The sequence below is a fragment of the Pongo pygmaeus genome, chromosome 1 (genome assembly GCF_028885625.2).
Source record: "Pongo pygmaeus isolate AG05252 chromosome 1, NHGRI_mPonPyg2-v2.0_pri, whole genome shotgun sequence".
Classification (NCBI taxonomy): domain Eukaryota; kingdom Metazoa; phylum Chordata; class Mammalia; order Primates; family Hominidae; genus Pongo; species Pongo pygmaeus.
In genome coordinates, this window is record NC_072373.2 from 181,862,776 (window position 1) to 181,881,005 (window position 18,230).

General features: G+C 44.7%; 1 protein-coding gene across 2 annotated transcripts in view; it reads left to right on the top strand.

The window, feature by feature from the left end:
- Nucleotides 1-18,230, top strand: part of AGBL4 (AGBL carboxypeptidase 4) — a 1,536,119-nt gene that overhangs the window by 1,404,088 nt on the left and 113,801 nt on the right. For both annotated transcript variants that reach the window (XM_054488559.1, XM_054488570.1), the window contains exons 7-8: nt 2,622-2,711; nt 12,423-12,537. In XM_054488559.1, coding sequence (XP_054344534.1) covers nt 2,622-2,711; nt 12,423-12,537 — 205 coding nt within the window. The remainder of the gene's footprint in view (nt 1-2,621; nt 2,712-12,422; nt 12,538-18,230) is intronic.

Sequence of the window (18,230 nt, forward strand, 5' to 3'; positions counted from 1 at the left end):
TCATTTCTGGACTGCTGGGATAGATGGGGCCAATGTTAGACAGTGTCTTTTAAAAGGGCTTGGTGATTTTTTTTTAAGTGAAAAGCAATATAAATAGTAAGACAGCGGCTCAATTTCCATCACAATAAGATAAAATGAAACTCTCTTGTGTAAATTGTAGATGGAAATGCAGCAGAAGTGGGATCTTATATTGTTATTACTGGATCCAGAATGAAACAGGGTAGTGAAAGGGGCACTGGCTGGGTGCTGGGACTTAACTCTACCACTGCTAGCTGAATGACCTTGGGCATGTCCCTTCCTTCTGTGAGCCTTATTTCCTCACCCATAAAATGGAGTTAATACTGTCCCCCTCACAGAGGCATGATAAAGATTAAATAACATTATAAGAGTCTATATTTCTTTATAAACCACCGTCTACACAAGTATTCTTATTTATTAATTCAATAGTCAGTCCTTGAGCACCTACTCCATGCAGGGGGTCCTGGGAAAGACATTAGCCATACACCCATGGAAGTCGCAATTTCTTCCTTGAGGAGCTTATATTCAGTCCAGGAAATGCTTAGGTGTCGAATTCCTCTTTAAATAATAAACTTCTTCAGGGCAGGTGAGCCTTCTCTCTCTCCCTTTGTTCCTAAAGGTGCCTAGCACAGAGCTGAGCAGAGTGAGTTCTCAAGACTATATTTTGGTTCCGTGACATTTCTTGCTGCCTTTCAGGCGAAGCAGTGACTCCACCCATGCTGATCACCCCAATGGACAAGCAAGTCCCAAGCCTTTAGAACCAGGTCTAATAGAGTTAATATTTTTAGTTTCATCTCTGACATTGGTGCACTGACTTTTGGGATAAAGAACCACGTTCAAAATAGCATGTCTCCAGCATTTCAGAAGGAGAAAGCCTATTAATTATTTCTATTCTGTCCCTCCAGATCATCCTCAAACATTGATAAAATCCTTCAATTCAACCTCTCTCAATGTTCTTTCTAAATTTCCTTCAGGTAATTGTTGTGTTCTGTATCAATCAGCCCTTCTTCTGCCCACTGCTGAGTATCTTTCCCCAGATGTTTCTTTCTGGGAATGCCACACTTGGCTGTTGCTTTTGTCTGATGATATCTTTGCACAATAGTTCAACTTTATTATACAAATTAGACTTCTGCAGAGACAAAAAGAGCTTGAGTTCTGATTTGGAGCCACATTTTCCTACTTTTCTGCATGTCTAGTCATTTTTTATTGGATGCTGGATATTGCAAATTATACATTGCTTTGACTGTCTGGATTTTGTTGTCTTCCTTTGAAGAGAGTTGGGCTTTGTACATCAAGCATTTAAGTTTCTTTTGTCCAGCTTGATCCTTTTGAGACTTGTTTTAAAGCTTTGTGAATGTGGTGGTCTACAGTAGTTTATCCCTACCACTAAGACATTGCCCGTCTGACTTCTCATTCTCCTTGGATGATCAGTGAGGACTTCCTCTTTAGTTGTGGGAATTCAAATGATTCTTAGCCCTGTGTGACCCTAAGGACTGTGCAGTTCACAGCTCCTTGATCATTTTTTCCTGACATCATGGAGAGTCACCCTATGTATGTACATCTTAGAATCTAACAAAGAATCAAGAGGACTCCTGTACAGATTTCTGGAACTCTTTTTCTACAGTGCTTCCCCCTCTCTGGAGCTCACAGTTTCCCAGCTACTACATGCTGAACTTGAATCTCAGTGAGGCTTCTATGCTTTGCTCAGGATACCCCTCTCTGCTCTTTGGTCTTGAAAGGATCATCAGGCAAAAAGCCCAGGCAATCATAGGGCATATCTCATTTGTTTTCCTTCTCTCATTGATTATCTTGCATTGGCTCTTGTTCAATGTCTGAAAATACTTGTTTTGAATATTTTGTTCAGTTTTTTAGTTGTTTAAGATAAAAGGGAAATGAAGGCCAGACAAAGGATTGGGCTGTAATCTCAGTTCCTACCACCACTTTTCAGCTGTGTGACCTTGAACAAGTTATATAACCTCCATGAGCCTCACTTCTGCCTCTATTAAAAAAACACACTAACAGCATGTTCCTGTAAGGATTATATATGTATATAATGTGCCTGACACAAAAGGAGCTAATTAAATGGCAGATGCTACTATTACTAATATATAAATAGCTACCTTCTCTACTCCATCATTTACTGAATATTTACTGTGTACTATGCAATGTGTAAGCCTGTTTAATCATCACAACAACCCTATTAAAATCCTTGTTTATAACCCATAAACAAGGATATATTGTCATCCTTGTTTATAGATTAGAAAATGGAAACTTGGAAAGGATACACAAGTTGCCTAAGGTCACAGTCAATGGATTTGGGATTCAACTTCACTCATAAGGCTTCCTTGGATGATTGTAAATACTACATATTAATATAATATGATCAGTTGTACCAACAAAAGGGAATGCAGCCTTTTAATATTGGGTAGGGACATAATTAAATTAGTCAGCAATGGCTGGACCTTAATGATTCTAACCCAGTGGTTTAAGAGATAAATGTAAAGCATCCAGCCCATTCCCTCTGGGGTTCCCTGCCACACACCAACCACTAGACTCAGCTTTTCTTGCCCTCCTTAGCAACCACCTTTCATTTTATCTTACAGAGAATCTCCGGGAAGGGGCAGAGCAGAAGGTGGTATTCATCACAGGACGAGTCCACCCAGGGGAAACACCCTCCTCATTTGTGTGCCAAGGTGAGTGGCAGGATCTCATAGGTGTCCTATACCCACATCCAACTGGGACACTGTGATGATCTCTGGAACAGTGTGGCCACATGCAGAGCCATTATCTTAAATGGAAATTTAATGCATTTCTTTAAAGAGATTTTACCTGGTCTCCATTAGGTTTTATTTCAATAAATGTTTATTGACTAGATGTATGTATGAATTAATTAATTAATGGATAGATGGATGGATGGATAAATGAACAGGGAGTGCTGAATGAAGTTATCTTATATGTGCTGTGGTGAGGAAGAGCCATACAGAATCATCTACACTCCCTAGCTTTACTTGCCTCCAGTGGTTTACAACAGCAAGAAATCTGGCCCCAGATCAATGTGTATGTTGGCAGAAGAGCTGTGAAATGGGAGGTAATGACTGAAAACTATCTCTTCACTCTTTCATTCAATCATTCACTTAAACAACTTTTGAAATACCTGCCAAGAGTAAGCACACTTGGCATCAGACAACCAGAGGCAAATAAGTCATAATTTTTATTCTCAAGTGTTTCTCTTTATAATTGCACTTTTACTTATTATTACATATTTCATCCGTACTATATTTAATTAGTCAGCTATAGTCAGCAATATATATGTATATTGTTGAGCAAGCTGAAGTTTAGAGAAGTTAAGTAATTTATCTCATTTTAATCTCAAAGTGACCATGTGGTCAAAGAGATATGAAACACCTGTGGAGGTTCTATAACTCGAGGGAGGTGGCACACTGCAGTGGAAGCCTCTGAGGATTTGAAATCAGACAGTCCTGAGGTCAGGTATTGGCTGTGCCACTTTCCAGCACTGTGACTTCAGTTGCCTCAAATGTAAAATGATACTACCCAGGCAGGCTGTTATGAAGCTGGCATGAGATGAATGTAAACAGCACACCCTGTCCTGTGCCTGGCACACAGCAGGCACTCAACAGATGTTACCTCCTTCCCCGTGGGAATCTGAGAAGATGAAGCAGGTAATCTGCTTTGTAAACTATCAAGCACTGTGCAAATAAATATGGGCTTTATTTTCCCAGTTCGTATTCTTACAATGCTTTAGTTAGGCACGATTTCCTTCCTCTTTTTTTCAGATGAGAAGATGGAGTTTCAGGGAGGCAGTGACTTGCCCAAAGCCAAGCAGCTTGTAAGATGCATGACTGAGGCGCCAGTCACTATAGCTGACTCCTTAGCATTCTCACTTTGGCCTTCTTCCTCCCCAGCATTGTCCTTGCAGTAACCTCTTGAGGTCCCTCCTGGGTTTACCAACCCCTTTACTTGCGCCATCTGTCAGTTACTAAACTTGGCAGCAGATCTCTTCCCCCAGCTGATTGGATGTAACTGCTTTGTCCTTGTTTGTAAAAAGACAGTAGCCTTACCATCAATATGTTCATCTCTGGGAGCCCAAACCCCTGTGCTCATCTCCCCTGTGGGCAGTAGACAGACAGCAGGGTTGCCATCCCATTTCACAGATAATGACTGAGGCAGAGAGGAATTGAATGGATCTCAGGTGCTCTCTGAGGACCCTGTTTACTAGCAGGGAATCTTTGGATGGTGCTGAGTTGATACACTCAACGGCGTTCTGTAGGTTTTCAATAAATGTCTATTCCTTGACAGAGTCTTCCAATGCCTGCCTGCTGGCTTCTCAAAATAAACTACAACTCCCTGGCATGACATTCCCAGCCCTCTGTCATCTGGCTCTCACCTGGTTCTCTGGCCTCAGCCTCATACACTAAGCCCCATACAGCTGAAACCTGGAGTGGGCGGTCTTCTCTTGACCAGCGCACCTTTACACCTGCTGCTCCCTCTGCCTAGCAGGCCCTGTGCCTGCTCCTTGTCACCTGGCAAGCACCATCCATCTCACAGGGCTCATTGTGAGTGCCCCCACTGTGGGCCTCCCTGGCCCACTCCCTCCTGCCACCTGCTTTGTGCCTGCATTGTGGATCTAAAGATGGCCATCATCTTTATTGATAATGGTCATCTCTATTGCCCTGATTTATTATCATATACTTGATTTATATTTGTTTTTCCCCCTTTATACCACGAGCTATGTAAGGTCTGGGGCTGGTCTCCAACTGTCATTTTCCACATCTGTCAAATGGGGTTTCTTGTTCATCTTCTGGGGCTGTTGTGAGGAACAAATGCTGCGTTGAACTCAGAAAGAGGAGCCTCAGGGTTACACAGTCATTAAATAGTGGAATGGGGCTTTTAACCTAGGTCTAGCTAACTCCCAAGCCTGTACATGTTCCCTTGTCCCACTCAGGGATGGGAACTACTAGAAGGTGAAGTCTTGTGCCTGAAAGAACTCAGAGTTCTGACCACCCACAACAATTGATGTGCATTTTACAGATCAGGATGCGGAGCCTCAGGGAAGTACAATGGCTTACCCAAAGTCACACGGCTAATTCACGACAAGTGTGGTTCTGGAGTCCATCTCCCCAATCCTGTTTCTCATCTTTCCCTGTCTCTGTATCTGCCCCGTGAGATACACAATTCATACTTCCTTGAGGCAGTGTAAGAGGCATCATTACCCCACTTTACCAATACAGAACTGAGGCATGGTCTTTTCTGAGGGTGTCTCAGCTACGTGTAGACAGCCCAATCACAGCCCCACAGGGCACAGCTGGGAGTTTCTTCCTCAGTCATAGCCCTAAATGTGTTCATCTTCCCTCAGCCCCCATCAGCCCACCTTCTTCTGGGGATAGCAGGCAGGTCCAAGGTGTGGACAGATGCTGAGATACCTTCAGTTCTGTTAACTCTTCCACATTAACTGGCTCAGTGACCTTGAGCAGGGAACAGGCATGTGAAGCCGGTTGTGCCCATCTGGCTGGGACCACGGTTCTCGCCGCCGAGCTGCTGATGCACCTGCTGCTGGGAGTAGAGTGAAGTCCTGTCGCCACATAGCTCTGGAAGGGGTGGCAGTAAGGGTAGCAGGGCTCGGATTCCTCAAGACTCTGCTTGTTGGTGGGATGCTTACTCTGCTACCCCAAACCCTGCTCATGACCTCTGGGAGGCCAAACTATCCTGTTCTCCAGTGACTATGGGAAAGGTCAGAGGAGCTCCTGTGTGGCCCTGTGGCCAGCCATGTGACAGCGCCATCCCTCAAGCTGCTACACTGCTAAGCATGAATCCCGGCTCCTTCCCTTACTGCAGTGTAACCTTGGGAAAACCACAAAATCTCCTTATGCCTCAGCTCCTTTATCTCAAAAGGGAAATAATAGAAATCTTGCCTCACAGCGTTGTTGTGAAGACTGACACAGTTCATATCCATCGAGCATTTAGGATGGTCTGGAATAGAGAAAGCACTAAATAAGTTCCAGCAGTAGGGGAGGAGCTAGCACTAATGGAGCACATGGCCGGTGCCAGGGCCTCCATGAGGCACTTTGTACCCGGTTCCTCTAATCCTTACTGTGAACCAAACCCAGGTGTGGGCCTCCCAGACTGTGGGCCCCAGCTCTTCCTCGTCACCTTCCTGAGAGGGCCACTAGCTGAGCTCTGCTCACCTGGAGGGTTACCTTGCAAGCCAGGAGCTTGGCCTGAACCAGACCTAGACCTTGTTGACCTTGTTTCTGACTCCTGGTCAAGTGTATGTTCTTTCACTGACTCTTCCTGGGACTCTGGGCCAACTTTCATTGAAAATTTCCATTTGCAGAGTATTTTGTCCTCTCCAGACCCTTTATCATTGAATTAATGAAACCAGCATTTATGAAACGCTACTGTGGGGAGCCATGCCACACTCTGAAGGGCAGCAGGGGCAGTGGGCACAGCTGTGGCTTTGGAGTTTGATGGGCCTGAGTTTGAGCCTACCATTTCCATCTAGCTAGGGGACTTTGCCTAAGTCCTTGCCTCTCACAGCCCCTACTTCCTGACCTGCAAAATGGGGGCAGCAATGTCTTCCTCAAGGGGCTGCTGTGGGGGTTTCATGAGACAGTGTAGGTCAATGGTGGGTCAGCGCCAGGCACAGGTAGGTGCATGACCAGTATCCACAATCCCCTCTTCACCTTCACTCTTCCACAGAAATTCCACCAGGTCACTGGGCAGCTCTCAGCTCTTCTTTTCAGAACAGTCCAGGGATTCACTGGATGTCACCTGGTAAGTTGGTGGTGGAGTGGGGACTAGATCCAGGTCTCCTGCCTCCCAGCCTGAGCCCTGCTGCTACATGCCAAGGTGCCCATCAGGGCCTAGACTATGGAGACAAAGAGCTAGCCCTCTCCCAGGAAGTTCACGCCTCAGGCTTATTTTGTGGGAGTAAGAGGAGGGAGGAGGATGTGCACACACACACATACGCACACACACACACACACACACATGCACACACCATGCTCTCACAACCACCAATATTGCCAGGCACCGGGACCAAGCACAGCTTCATACTTCCTATCAATGAGGTAGTGACCTTTGCTCCCCCCCATTCTGCTTTCCTCCCACCTCTCTTCTTCACCTGTTCTTCCTCTTCTCCTCGCTATCCCAAACAGCCTCCCACTATAGGTGTGGTGCTAGATCCAGTAAGCGTTTGTGATGGGGCCTTTCACTTTTCTACACTTCTGTCTCTTCATCTGTGAAATGGGCAGAGTTGGGGGCAGGAGGGTGAGGACTTATACTCTGTGAACTTTAAGGTCATCAGGGCCAGAATCCCTGTGAGTCCATAATTCGAGGCCCTTGGACTCACCTGAGGGCAGACATGGGTCTGGTGCCGGGTCAAGGAAGGGCCTAGAGTGGCTGCTGTTGTGCAGATCACACACTGGGCCAAGCAGAGACCTCAAACTGTCTTGCTTCAAACCTTGGCTCTTCTCACTACAGAGAACTGCCTCTGAACAGAGAATAGAAACAATAAATTTTGCACAGAATTCTCTAGAGAGAAAATCATGCAGGCATATGCAAATTATTCCACAAATCACATGCAGATAGACTCCTTGCTCTGTGCGTCTTGTCTTCATGGAAAGAGCACTGCTTTGAAGCCAGCAGAACTGGGTCTGAATCCCAACTAGGTTCCTGTGAGGCACTCAGCAAGTGATGCCACACCCTGACTCTCTTTCCTTGTCTGTGAAATGGAGCCAATAGAATTACAAGTCAGTCCAGCTAATGAATGTACAGTAATTGTCATAGGTCGATCTTTATTCACTCACTTCATATATAGGTCTTGAGTATCTTCCCTGTGCCAGGCACTGAGCTAAGCACTAAAAATATAGTGGCAAAGAAAGGAGACCTGTTCCTGCTGTCTTGGAGCTCATGGCCTGGAGGGAAGACAGACTTAAACCACAATGTAAGTTTAAGTAAGCCTCAATCCCAAAAAAGAAGTACAGGAAATGTAACTTTCTTATTTTTCTATAACTGAATTCAGTTTCTATTTTGAGGCCCCATCCTGCCAGGGGCCAGAAACTTAATCTCATTTATGTTCCTCAAGGTTGGGTGCTTTCAGCAAAGAGTTCTGATGCTCTCGGGGTAGCAGGCAAATCATTGTATCATTGGTGCCACCATCTGTCCACACTGTTTGCTCTCCACCCACTGCACCTCATGACTCTCTGGACCTTGGCTGCTGCAGAGCCCCTGCAGGTCACTACCATGTTCCACCCTGGTTCCTGACTAAAAGCTGCTTTACCTCTGCCAGCTCTCTCTGCTATGCCTGCACCCTACCTCCACCTCTGTCCTGCCTTCAGGAGGCCCTGCCCTGCAGTATTCCTTTCCTCTTAGCAGCATTCCACGCTGCAGCTGGATGGAGCGCTCCAAAGCCCATATCTGACCAGGCTTAAAACCTGGCAATAGCTCTATAGTCGCCTTCAGGTTTTTTTCGGCTGGAACAGCAAATCCTTGTTCACATTTCCATTCCCATGTCTACAGCAAGCCAACGAAGAGCAATGATGAAAACAATACATGTATACACTTACTGTGTACCACTTTGCTTTTATCAACTCATTTAAATCCTCACAAGAACCCACAAGTAATTCTTATTCTCCCCTTTGTAATTGATGAGGAACCTGGGGAACTGGGAGGTTAAGGCCACACAGCAAATGAATGGCAGAGAGAGGCATCAAACCCAGATTGTCCAGTTTCAGGGTCTGCGCTTTTAACCATGAAGCCAAGGCCCTGGAATTGAAAAGCTTTCTGTTACCAACAGACCATCTCTTCTTACGCCAGCCTGGATACCTTCCGCTGGCAACCCCTTTCTTTTTATTTTAATTTTAAATTTTAGATTCAGGGGATACATGGGCAGGCTTGTTACATGGGTAAATAGTGCGATGCTGAAGTTTGGATTTCTAATGATCCCATCACCCAAGTAGTGAACATAGTACCCGATAGGTAGCTTTTCAGCCCTTGCCTCTTCCCTCCTGCCGCTCTTTATGAATCCCGGGTTTATGGTTCTCTTGGTGTACGTGTGCACCCCATGTATAGCTCCCACTTATAAGTGAGAACATGCAGTATTTGGTTTTCTGTTTCTGTGTTAATTCACTTAGGATAATGGCCTCCGGCTGCATCCATGTCACTGAAAAGGACATGATTTTATTCTTTTTATGGCTGCATCCTGGCACCCCTTTCATCTGGCTCCACTCTACTCATTTTTAAGTCCCCTTTCCAAGATCCCTTCTGGGGCCCCAGGCCCCTGCTGGGTCCCCACAGCTATGTGCTGTTCCCATCAGAGCCTTTGCCAGCCAGTGGGGAGTTGCTTCCTTACTGTGCACCCCTCTGAGGCAGGACCATCTTAGGCATCTTGAAATGCCCAGAATTTGGTGTGCCAATGAATATTTGTAGAATGAGCGATGATCAGTTCAACTAATCCCACACAGTCAAAGTTGTATGAATTCCTGGAGCAATCCATCAATAGGCATTTATAAGCACCTACTGTGTGCCCAGCCCTAAACCAAACACTCTAGGAGAAAAAAATCAGCAATAAATATAAGCCTCAGTTGAGGTTTGGCTAGAGAGGTTCATCCTGGTCTGCTGGAAGTTGGGACAGGGCAGTGATCTCTAACTTCCAGCTTTAATTTCAAATCCTCTACCACTTTTCCTTCTCTTCTGGCCTCTCCAGCTTCCAGCCTTCCTGTCATCCTGCTTTTTTCCAGCTTTCTGATTAAATCAGCTTGAAGAAGAGGACCTGGCAAACTTGTTTACAGAAGGAACAAAGGCTGATCTCAAGGAGGTTGATGGTGTCTTCCAGCAGGAGGGAGATTATTCTCCTCAATTGACAGATGATTCTTCTACTTTTGGTGGAGAGGAATAAAATAGATGGAATCATACAATGTCAGTGTGGGAAGTATCCTTGAGAATTATTTAGTTCTTTCTCCTAATTTTAAAGATAAGCATAGACCCAGAGGCTTTCTACAGGTCACCCAGTAACTAAGCCAAAACTAGAACCCAGGCTCTGTTTTGATTTGTTGGCTTGCACCATTCGGTATCCTTGTCTCCAAATTTCATTGTTAGTCAACTTCACAGACTAGGACACCTACTTCTAAAACTAATCCTGTTTTTAACTACCCACTGCCTTTCAACCTTTGATCTAAGTGAGTTTATTGAAGCATGCCACAATTTTCAGGTGCTGTGTCAGGCAGCTAACACAGGATCCCTAACACAGGTACACAACAGTCTTCCAGATTAGGTATTATTATCCCTATATCAAGATGAGAAAACTAGTCAGGGAAAGCTAGTCAGTAACTTCTCTAGCTAACACTCAGTTAAGATTCGAACGCAGGTCCTGAGACTTTCTGCTCCCCTGGTCCCTCTGTTTTCTTAGTCCATCCAGTGCTTTTGGCCTTTGGCCAGGGATGGCATCATCTCTCCACTCTTACACACCCTCTCAGTCTTCCTCATACTCCTCTCTCACCACAACAAAAAAAAAAAAGAAAGAAAGAAAAGAAAAGAAAGATCTCCCTATTTCCTGATGAATAGGAATGATTTTGAATTGTGTCTGACCTCAAACCAACAGATGAGTCTAAAACCTCCCCTCTCCTTGCCCCACACCCACCCTAGGAGAGGGAGCTCTGGACAGCTGCAGCCTCTGGTCTGCCTTTGTTTTCTCTCATTCTTTTATTGGCTGCCTAATTGGCAGCCCAATTAATCTGCTCATCTGTGAAGGAGGATGGATCACAATGAGCTACTCCATTTCCAGAAGCCATTCTCTGAGGCAGTGTGGCCAGGCCCTGAGCACAGGCTGGCTCCTTGATGGAGGGCTGCCCCGGGAGCCGGGGTCAATTACTGGACAGATTAAGCAATTATTAGCCCCTAACAAGGGCGCCTGGCATCATTACCCTGCCTGTTTACTGGCAAACTGCAGCTTTAATATGAGGACCAACAAATAAATTAGGGCATCTGGTCTACTGCCGCGTTAGCCGAGAAGTAAATGATGTCCAACTGGCTTTCAGCTGCCTATGGATTCTCAGCCCTGGCCTAATGAAAAGTCTGAGATGTCCCTCACTGGTCACAGCAGCTCTGGAATGTGCTCTGGAGCGAGTTGTCATTCCAAATGCTGAGTGCCTGCACTGCACTTGTTCTTAGTCACCCTGCTGCCTTCCTCCTGCCATCTATCAAACCTACCTTTCTGACAGGGCTCAGCTCAAAGGCTTCCTTTTGACACCTTTCTTGCTCTCTCCAGCAGGAACGGGGCCCCACTTCTGCATTGTGGGAGGGTTTTGCATTCTCCTATCACTTTCTGGCATTATAGTAATTTCATGGAATCCTAGAGCGCCATTTTGCCCATTTTCTTTTTCAGATCTCTGATGAAAGTGTAGAAACATGGGGGAGATAAGGGGAGGGACAATGGCTCAGGGTTGTTTGTTGTCTCACCCAGTCTTCTATGGGTAGATGTAGGCTATCACCAGAAGGATATCAAGGAGGGAGTGACAGGATCAGATTCGCACTTTCAGAAGATCCTTCTGGCTTCAGTGATGAGGGCTCATTTAATAAGTGGTGGCTGTTATCGAGGCCTGGTGTAATGGTAGCCTGGGTTAGAAGACAGGCAGTGGGATGGAGAAGAGGGGAAGATTTGCTCCATTCAAGAAAAGGAAATGGGGACTGCCTGGCAGTAGGAAAAATGTCATGGAGACAAATTTTCTAAATGTGGTGACCAGAAGGCAGGGTGATTTTAGTGCCAGTGAGAAGCTGGGAAGACAATCATCCCTGGAGTCCTGGAACAGAGGATCCTCAAAATGGGGAAAGAAGCACATTTGGAGTACATGAAAGAAACCTCCTTCTGCTCATGTGACTTTGGCTAAAATGCTTTTCCTCTCTGCTTCTTGGTGTGCCTATCAGCAACATGAGCATTTAAATCCCTAAGGGCCTTGACCCTGTGATTATCACATCTGATGTCAATATTTAACTAAGTGTGCCTATTAGAAAGCATCTCTTAGTTTACTGTTTAGTGCTAGCCCACCTCTCCCCATCTCTGTGTGATGAAACTAGGTGGGCTCTCAAAGCACAGCTCAAATGTCATCATTCTCGGAAGCCCTCCCAGTTCTCTACCGCAAGAAATGCTCTCTGCCTCCTGCCCATGGGCTTCAATGTTACGTCTTCAACTGTCCCTTGGAAATACAAATGTATTCGTAAATACAGTTTATACAGATAACACGTAGTCTATAACCACACACCCACAGTGGCCAATAACAACACAGGCCAAAATCACCTATTGAGCTCTTCTTGTTTTCCAAGCTGAGAAAAATGTGTTTCCTTCTTCTTGAAATGCTTTGTTGTTAAACTGGGCTCTTCTCTTTCCCTAGGGATCATTGACTTCCTTGTAAGCCAGCACCCTATTGCCCGTGTCCTCCGGGAATACCTGGTCTTCAAGATCGCACCAATGCTCAATCCCGATGGAGTCTACCTGGGCAATTACAGGTAAAGAATTGGGGAGAATGCTTGGAAGCAAGTACTTATAGGGTGGTAGTATGGAAGCAAGAAAAAATATGGGATATATTTTTTGAGGAAGAATTTTGAGGCTGCCCATGAGTTCATTAGAGAAAGTTTCACCCTGGCTCTTGAGAATTTCTTTAGTTAGCTTTGGCTTTTTCATGCACAGCCACCTAAGGTCACTTGCTGGGGTTTTCTAGACAGCTCACTGGACCAGGAATCAGGAGACCTAGTCTCAGTTTTGGCACCTACTTTCCATGTAACCTTGGGGAATCCACTTTTCCCTCTCTGGGCTCAGTTTCTCTTGCATAATGGAGACAATAATTACTTACCTGAAAGGGCAGTTGTGAGAGCTTCAAAAGAAATGGTGGGAAGAAATGTGCTTTGCAGAGTATCGTGGGGTAGTTATAATGATGACTGTTTTGTTGTGTTTCTTCTTAGAGAATATCAATGAGAATAGAATCCCAGGTCATCTGAAAAACATTTCTCTTCAGTGTGGGCATACCAGCCAGCCCCACACTCACTCACGTACTCAAAATCTTGAACTCCCTTTCTCCTGGCTTAGCACCATAATTTACAGCCTAAAATTCCACTGCCCAGAAGATTATCTGCCAAAAAAAACACCGACTCATTTGAGATAGATAGTGTTATTGTCCTTATTTCACATTAAGGTAACTGACTTGCCCAAAGTCACACAGCCAGTAAATCATTGACTAACTTCACCATCCAAGTTATACAGTTTTAGAGCTCATTAGGCCCACGACTTTCAAGATGACATTCAGACCCCCCAGCTTTGCATGCAAGGCATTGTCTGCCCTGCTGCCTGTGTGTCCACCATCCTGACTCACCTCTTCTCCTCTCCTCCTAGAACAGGTGCTGCAGCTGCATTGAGCAAAGCCCAGTTCCCCAGACATGTCCTATTGGTTCCTGCTACCTTACCTTCATACAGGCTGCCTGCTGCCCAGAAATCCCTCAGCCCTTCTTCATCCCATTAATTCTTTGCAACTCAATTCATGTTCCTTATTCTGGAAAACATCACCTTAAACCCTAAACAGGATTGGCCACTCTCTTCTCTGAGTTCTCAGAGGCCTGGTTATTTATTTGTTTGTTTGTGTATTTGTTTATTTGTTTGAGACAGGGTCTTGCTCTATCGCCCAAGCTGGAGTGCAGTTGTGCAATCATGGCTCACTGCAGCCTCGACCTCCTGGATTCAAGCAATCCTCCCACCTCAGCCCCCCAAGTAGCTAGGATTGCAGGCATGAGCCACTGTACCAAGCAGGCCTGCTTATCGAACAACTCTTATTCCATTGCATGTCCTCCACTGTACTTAAAGCTACTGGAGGGCAGAGACTGAACCTTAATGGCCTTTGTGTCCCTCATGCCTAGCAGCAGGGATCAGCACATAGTAGATGCCTAAAAAGTGTTTGATGAATATGAGAGATGAGAAAGATGACTTTACTGATGAAGAAACTGAGTCCCAGAGATGAAATAGTACTTACTCAAAGTCCGTGGCCTAACTCAGACCAGAACCAGATCTCCTGACAGCCAGCCAGGCTTGTTTTACACAGAGTTGGTTTACTGCTTTCCAAGAGCATGGCAACTGGGTCCAGAGGGGCTTCCTGGTACCCTTGGGTGTGAGTTAGAGAGATCCTATGAGATGCCTGAAGCCTTCATTAAAGACAGTTTTGCTTCCACTCTTAATTGGCTGAAGTGATGGTTCATTAGCATTCGCAAGTTTTATGGCTTGTTGCAGGCCTGAGAGTGATGCTTTTCCACCTTCCATGGACAGAGTGTACTGTTAGCGATAACAGTGGTAGAAAGACTATTTGATTTATGCTAATGTTTCTGTTTAATTACAAGAGCAGTGGTCAGAGAGAGAGGTCAATACTTCTCTCCACACATTTATTTATGTCATCATCTGCTGTCTCAGGAAGGACTAGCTTGAAGGAGGTCAGTGACCTTGGCCAAAATGCCTCCCCTCTCAGGGCTTTAGATGGACACTGGGACGGTGATGAGGGCTACATGCTTTCTACATGTCTTCAAGCCCCAGATTTTGTGATTTGAGGACTCCGCGATAAAAGATTTCCAACCCTCAGAAGTGGTTTCACGCTGAAGCTTCAACCCCCAACATTCTCCTAGTGAGAATATGTGATTCTCATTATGAGACTTGGAGAGCAACCCTAACCACAAGCATTAATGCTATTGCTAAAACTGTACAACAAAGAGCCTATCAATCATGAGAATTCACTACTTAAAGCTTTAGAGAATATATAAAAAAATAATAAAGACTCAGAATTGAGAACTTCAAGGTGACTTAGAGGTCCCCTAGGCCAGCCACACTACTCTCTACAGCAGTACTTCCATGGTTTGGTGAGACTTGCCAAGGCATTATAGGGGGAAAAATTCAGAGTTCAAATAAGTTTAGGAAACACAGAGTTAAGCAAAGTTAAACATGTTCTTTTATTAATATGACTTTTCAAAATTTTGAATATGCTTATAAACATGGGGAATCTAAGAGGGGAAATAGTACTCAGTGTTTCCCAAAGTTAAGTGAGAGGGGATCCACATCCTCCCTGTAACCAGTGTTAGGGTTTCTGAAACACATTTTGGGAAATGCCACTCCGAGAATTCTACTTGCCAATCCAATGGCCTGTGAAGCACTCACACACTGATCTCATTTAAACCTCATAATTCTGTGATAGAGGAACTTTGTTTAACTTTGTTAAAGTTTTTCTAAATTCAAATAATAAAAATCTACTAAATCTAGCTTGAGTACAGGAGAAAAGGTGGCGGGGTGGGGAGGGAGAGAGGGAAGGAGGTAAGGAGGGAGGGAGATAGGGAGGAAGGAAGGAAGGACGGTTGGTTCTCAGAATTCTAGTGCAGTAAAGAAAGCCAGACTTCCCAGGAACTGATCAAATTCCTGGAAACATGTTGGAAGACGGGTGGCCAGGTCTTTGCCTCTCTCTCATGCTCTTTCGATTTCATTCTCTCAGCATCTCCCTCTGGAGGTGCAGACTCTCAAGCCTCAGAGAAGATAAGTCATCCCCCTGAGGTCTGTGGCCTGTGAGGAGTGGGCAGGGATGGAGGTGTGCCTGACCTAGCCCTCCTCCTGTCTGCAGTCCCACACTCCCCTGATAATCAGCACCAGGCCTGCCAGACCCTGGGAAGAGAACCAAAGACAGGCTTGCCCTGAGGCACCTCACTCTGCTGGCTGGAGAGATGATTCAACAGGCCAGTTCCCTGCAGTGTGAGAAGGGAAGACAGTAGCTTGGAAGGAGTAAAGATCAGTGGTTGAGAAAATGGACTTGAGTGTCAGGTCAGATTTCAATTCTGCTCTGCCACCTACTTGCTATATGACCTTGGGCAAATTACATGGCCTCATTAAGCTTCATTTTTCTCATCTGTAAATGGAGATACTATAGAGTTATGAGGCTTTTAGTGAGATAATACATTTAAAGCACAGTGCTAAGCACGCTGTAAGTTATAAATAAACATTTATTCCTCCTTCTCTTCCTTCTCCTCATTCCTCCACATTAAAGAAGCATATAATCCAATCTAGGAAGGCTGGTCAGGGAGATTTCCCAGATTTCATCAGCTAAGTTTAGATTTAATAATACAAGTACCTATTCTATGGTATTTATAGTGAACTAAAGAAGGTACACTCTAGAATTTAATAGCAATAGATGGCCACTATACCATGATAGATCAAGCTCTTTATGTTAAAGAACAGCAACATTTTCTAACTAGACTACTGTATATGATACCAGACTATGGTTTACAGTAAGAGCATATAGAGCCTATACTAAAGTTTATAGCAGCAATATATAGTAACTATAGTATACGCTATAGTAGCTATCTTTAACAATTATGTTGGATGATATAACAATAGATAACAGTTACCTTATACAGTGAAAGCACAGAGCAACTATACACTCTGTCTTACTTACTGCACTCCAGTTACATTTGCCTTCTTTTCGTTTCAGGTCTTAGGTTTAACGCCACTTCACAGAAAGGCTTTCCCAGGGCTTGCAATATATAGTGGGTCTCCCATTACACTCTTTCATAGCACCCTGTACTCTCCCTTTATGGCTCTTGCCCTAATTTGTAATTATGTGTTTATTTATGTGACTATTTGTTTAATGATTGTCTTCACTTTAGACTGTAAACTCCGTGAAGTCAGGACTTTGTTTACCTTGTTCTCTGTATCCCCAGTACCTGGCAAATGGGCTCTTGATATATATTTTATCTTTCTAGTCACTGACCTGAAGTTCACATATATGTTTCCAGAACGAACAAATGAACTAAACAACAGTGTTTAGTGATAGTACGATGGCACAAAGCTACAGTGCCCAGCGTAGAGTAACTAGGGCCAGATGCAGTCAGCCCCCAGCCCTTTACCTTCATCTGCACGGCCTCCTGGCCCAGTTGTTTTAACTGTATGTTGTTGTGAGAGGAACACTGCTATGCTTTAACCTGATGAGCTGCTGTTATAATTTAACAAACTGGATTCTCAGCCATACTTAGTTATTGCACGGAGCATGATACTTTTAAAGGCACTTACAAAACCACATTTGGGGTCATAGAAGAGTGACTAAGAAAGGAAAGCCAGTTTTTACTGTATCCATTTCAGCCATGGGGAAACTGAGGCTGAGAAGGTGAAGAGCCATGTTCAAGGCCATAGGGTACATCCAGGGACTCGCCACACTCCCACACATTGCCTTTGCTCTATAAACTATAGGCGGAAGTGGAGAACTGAGGGTCTAATTTTCACTACTCTCCTGAGCATTCTTATTTGTCCTTGGACAAGACACTTCTCTCGCCTGGCCTGTTTCCCTCCTACTCTCTTGGAAGAGGGAAGTGGGATGAAAGGCACCTTCCATCATTTAGTAGAAGCACGGGGGAGAGGCTCTATCAAGAATGGGATGGCTACAGCATGAATGAAACTTGAGGACATTATGCTAATGTAATAAGCCACTCATCAAAAGACAAAGACTGTATGATTCCACTTACATGACGTTCTTCAAGTGGTCAAATTCATACAGACAGAAAGCAGAATGGTGGTTACCAGGGGCTGGGAGGACGGAGAGAATGGAGAGTTACTATTTAATGGGCATAGGGTTTCAATTTTACAAGTTAAAAAGAATTTTGGAGATGGATGGTGGTGATAGTAGCACATTATGAATGTGTTTAATGCCATCAAACCCTACACTTAAAAATGGTTATGATGGTAAGTTTTATGTTATGTGTATTTACCACCATGTTATAAAAAAACAATGGTATGGCTACTGACAATACAATGGGAATATTTTCAGAGAGTTCTGGAAGGATTTGGGACCTAGGAGTCTTGAGGGATGAATATTGTAACTTCAGGTATTACAGAGCCAAGAAGCTGCAAGCAACTCCTAGTTGGAAGGCAACTGGAGTTGGGGGATGACGGGCTGAACCAATGTAGAATTGGTTGGTAATTCTCAATGTCTTACAGAAAGCATGCCCACAACACATACTGCAGCATTTGCACACTCTGCCAGCTCCTTCCTCGTCACTTCTTTTGCAGAGAAGAGAGCCCCCACCCCCACCTATACCCCACTGCACTTTCTGAGCATAGGTAATGCAGAAGTTGCCTACATTTGAAAAACAGACTTTTCATCTCCGTACAACAATATGAAACCCTGTGTTGGGTT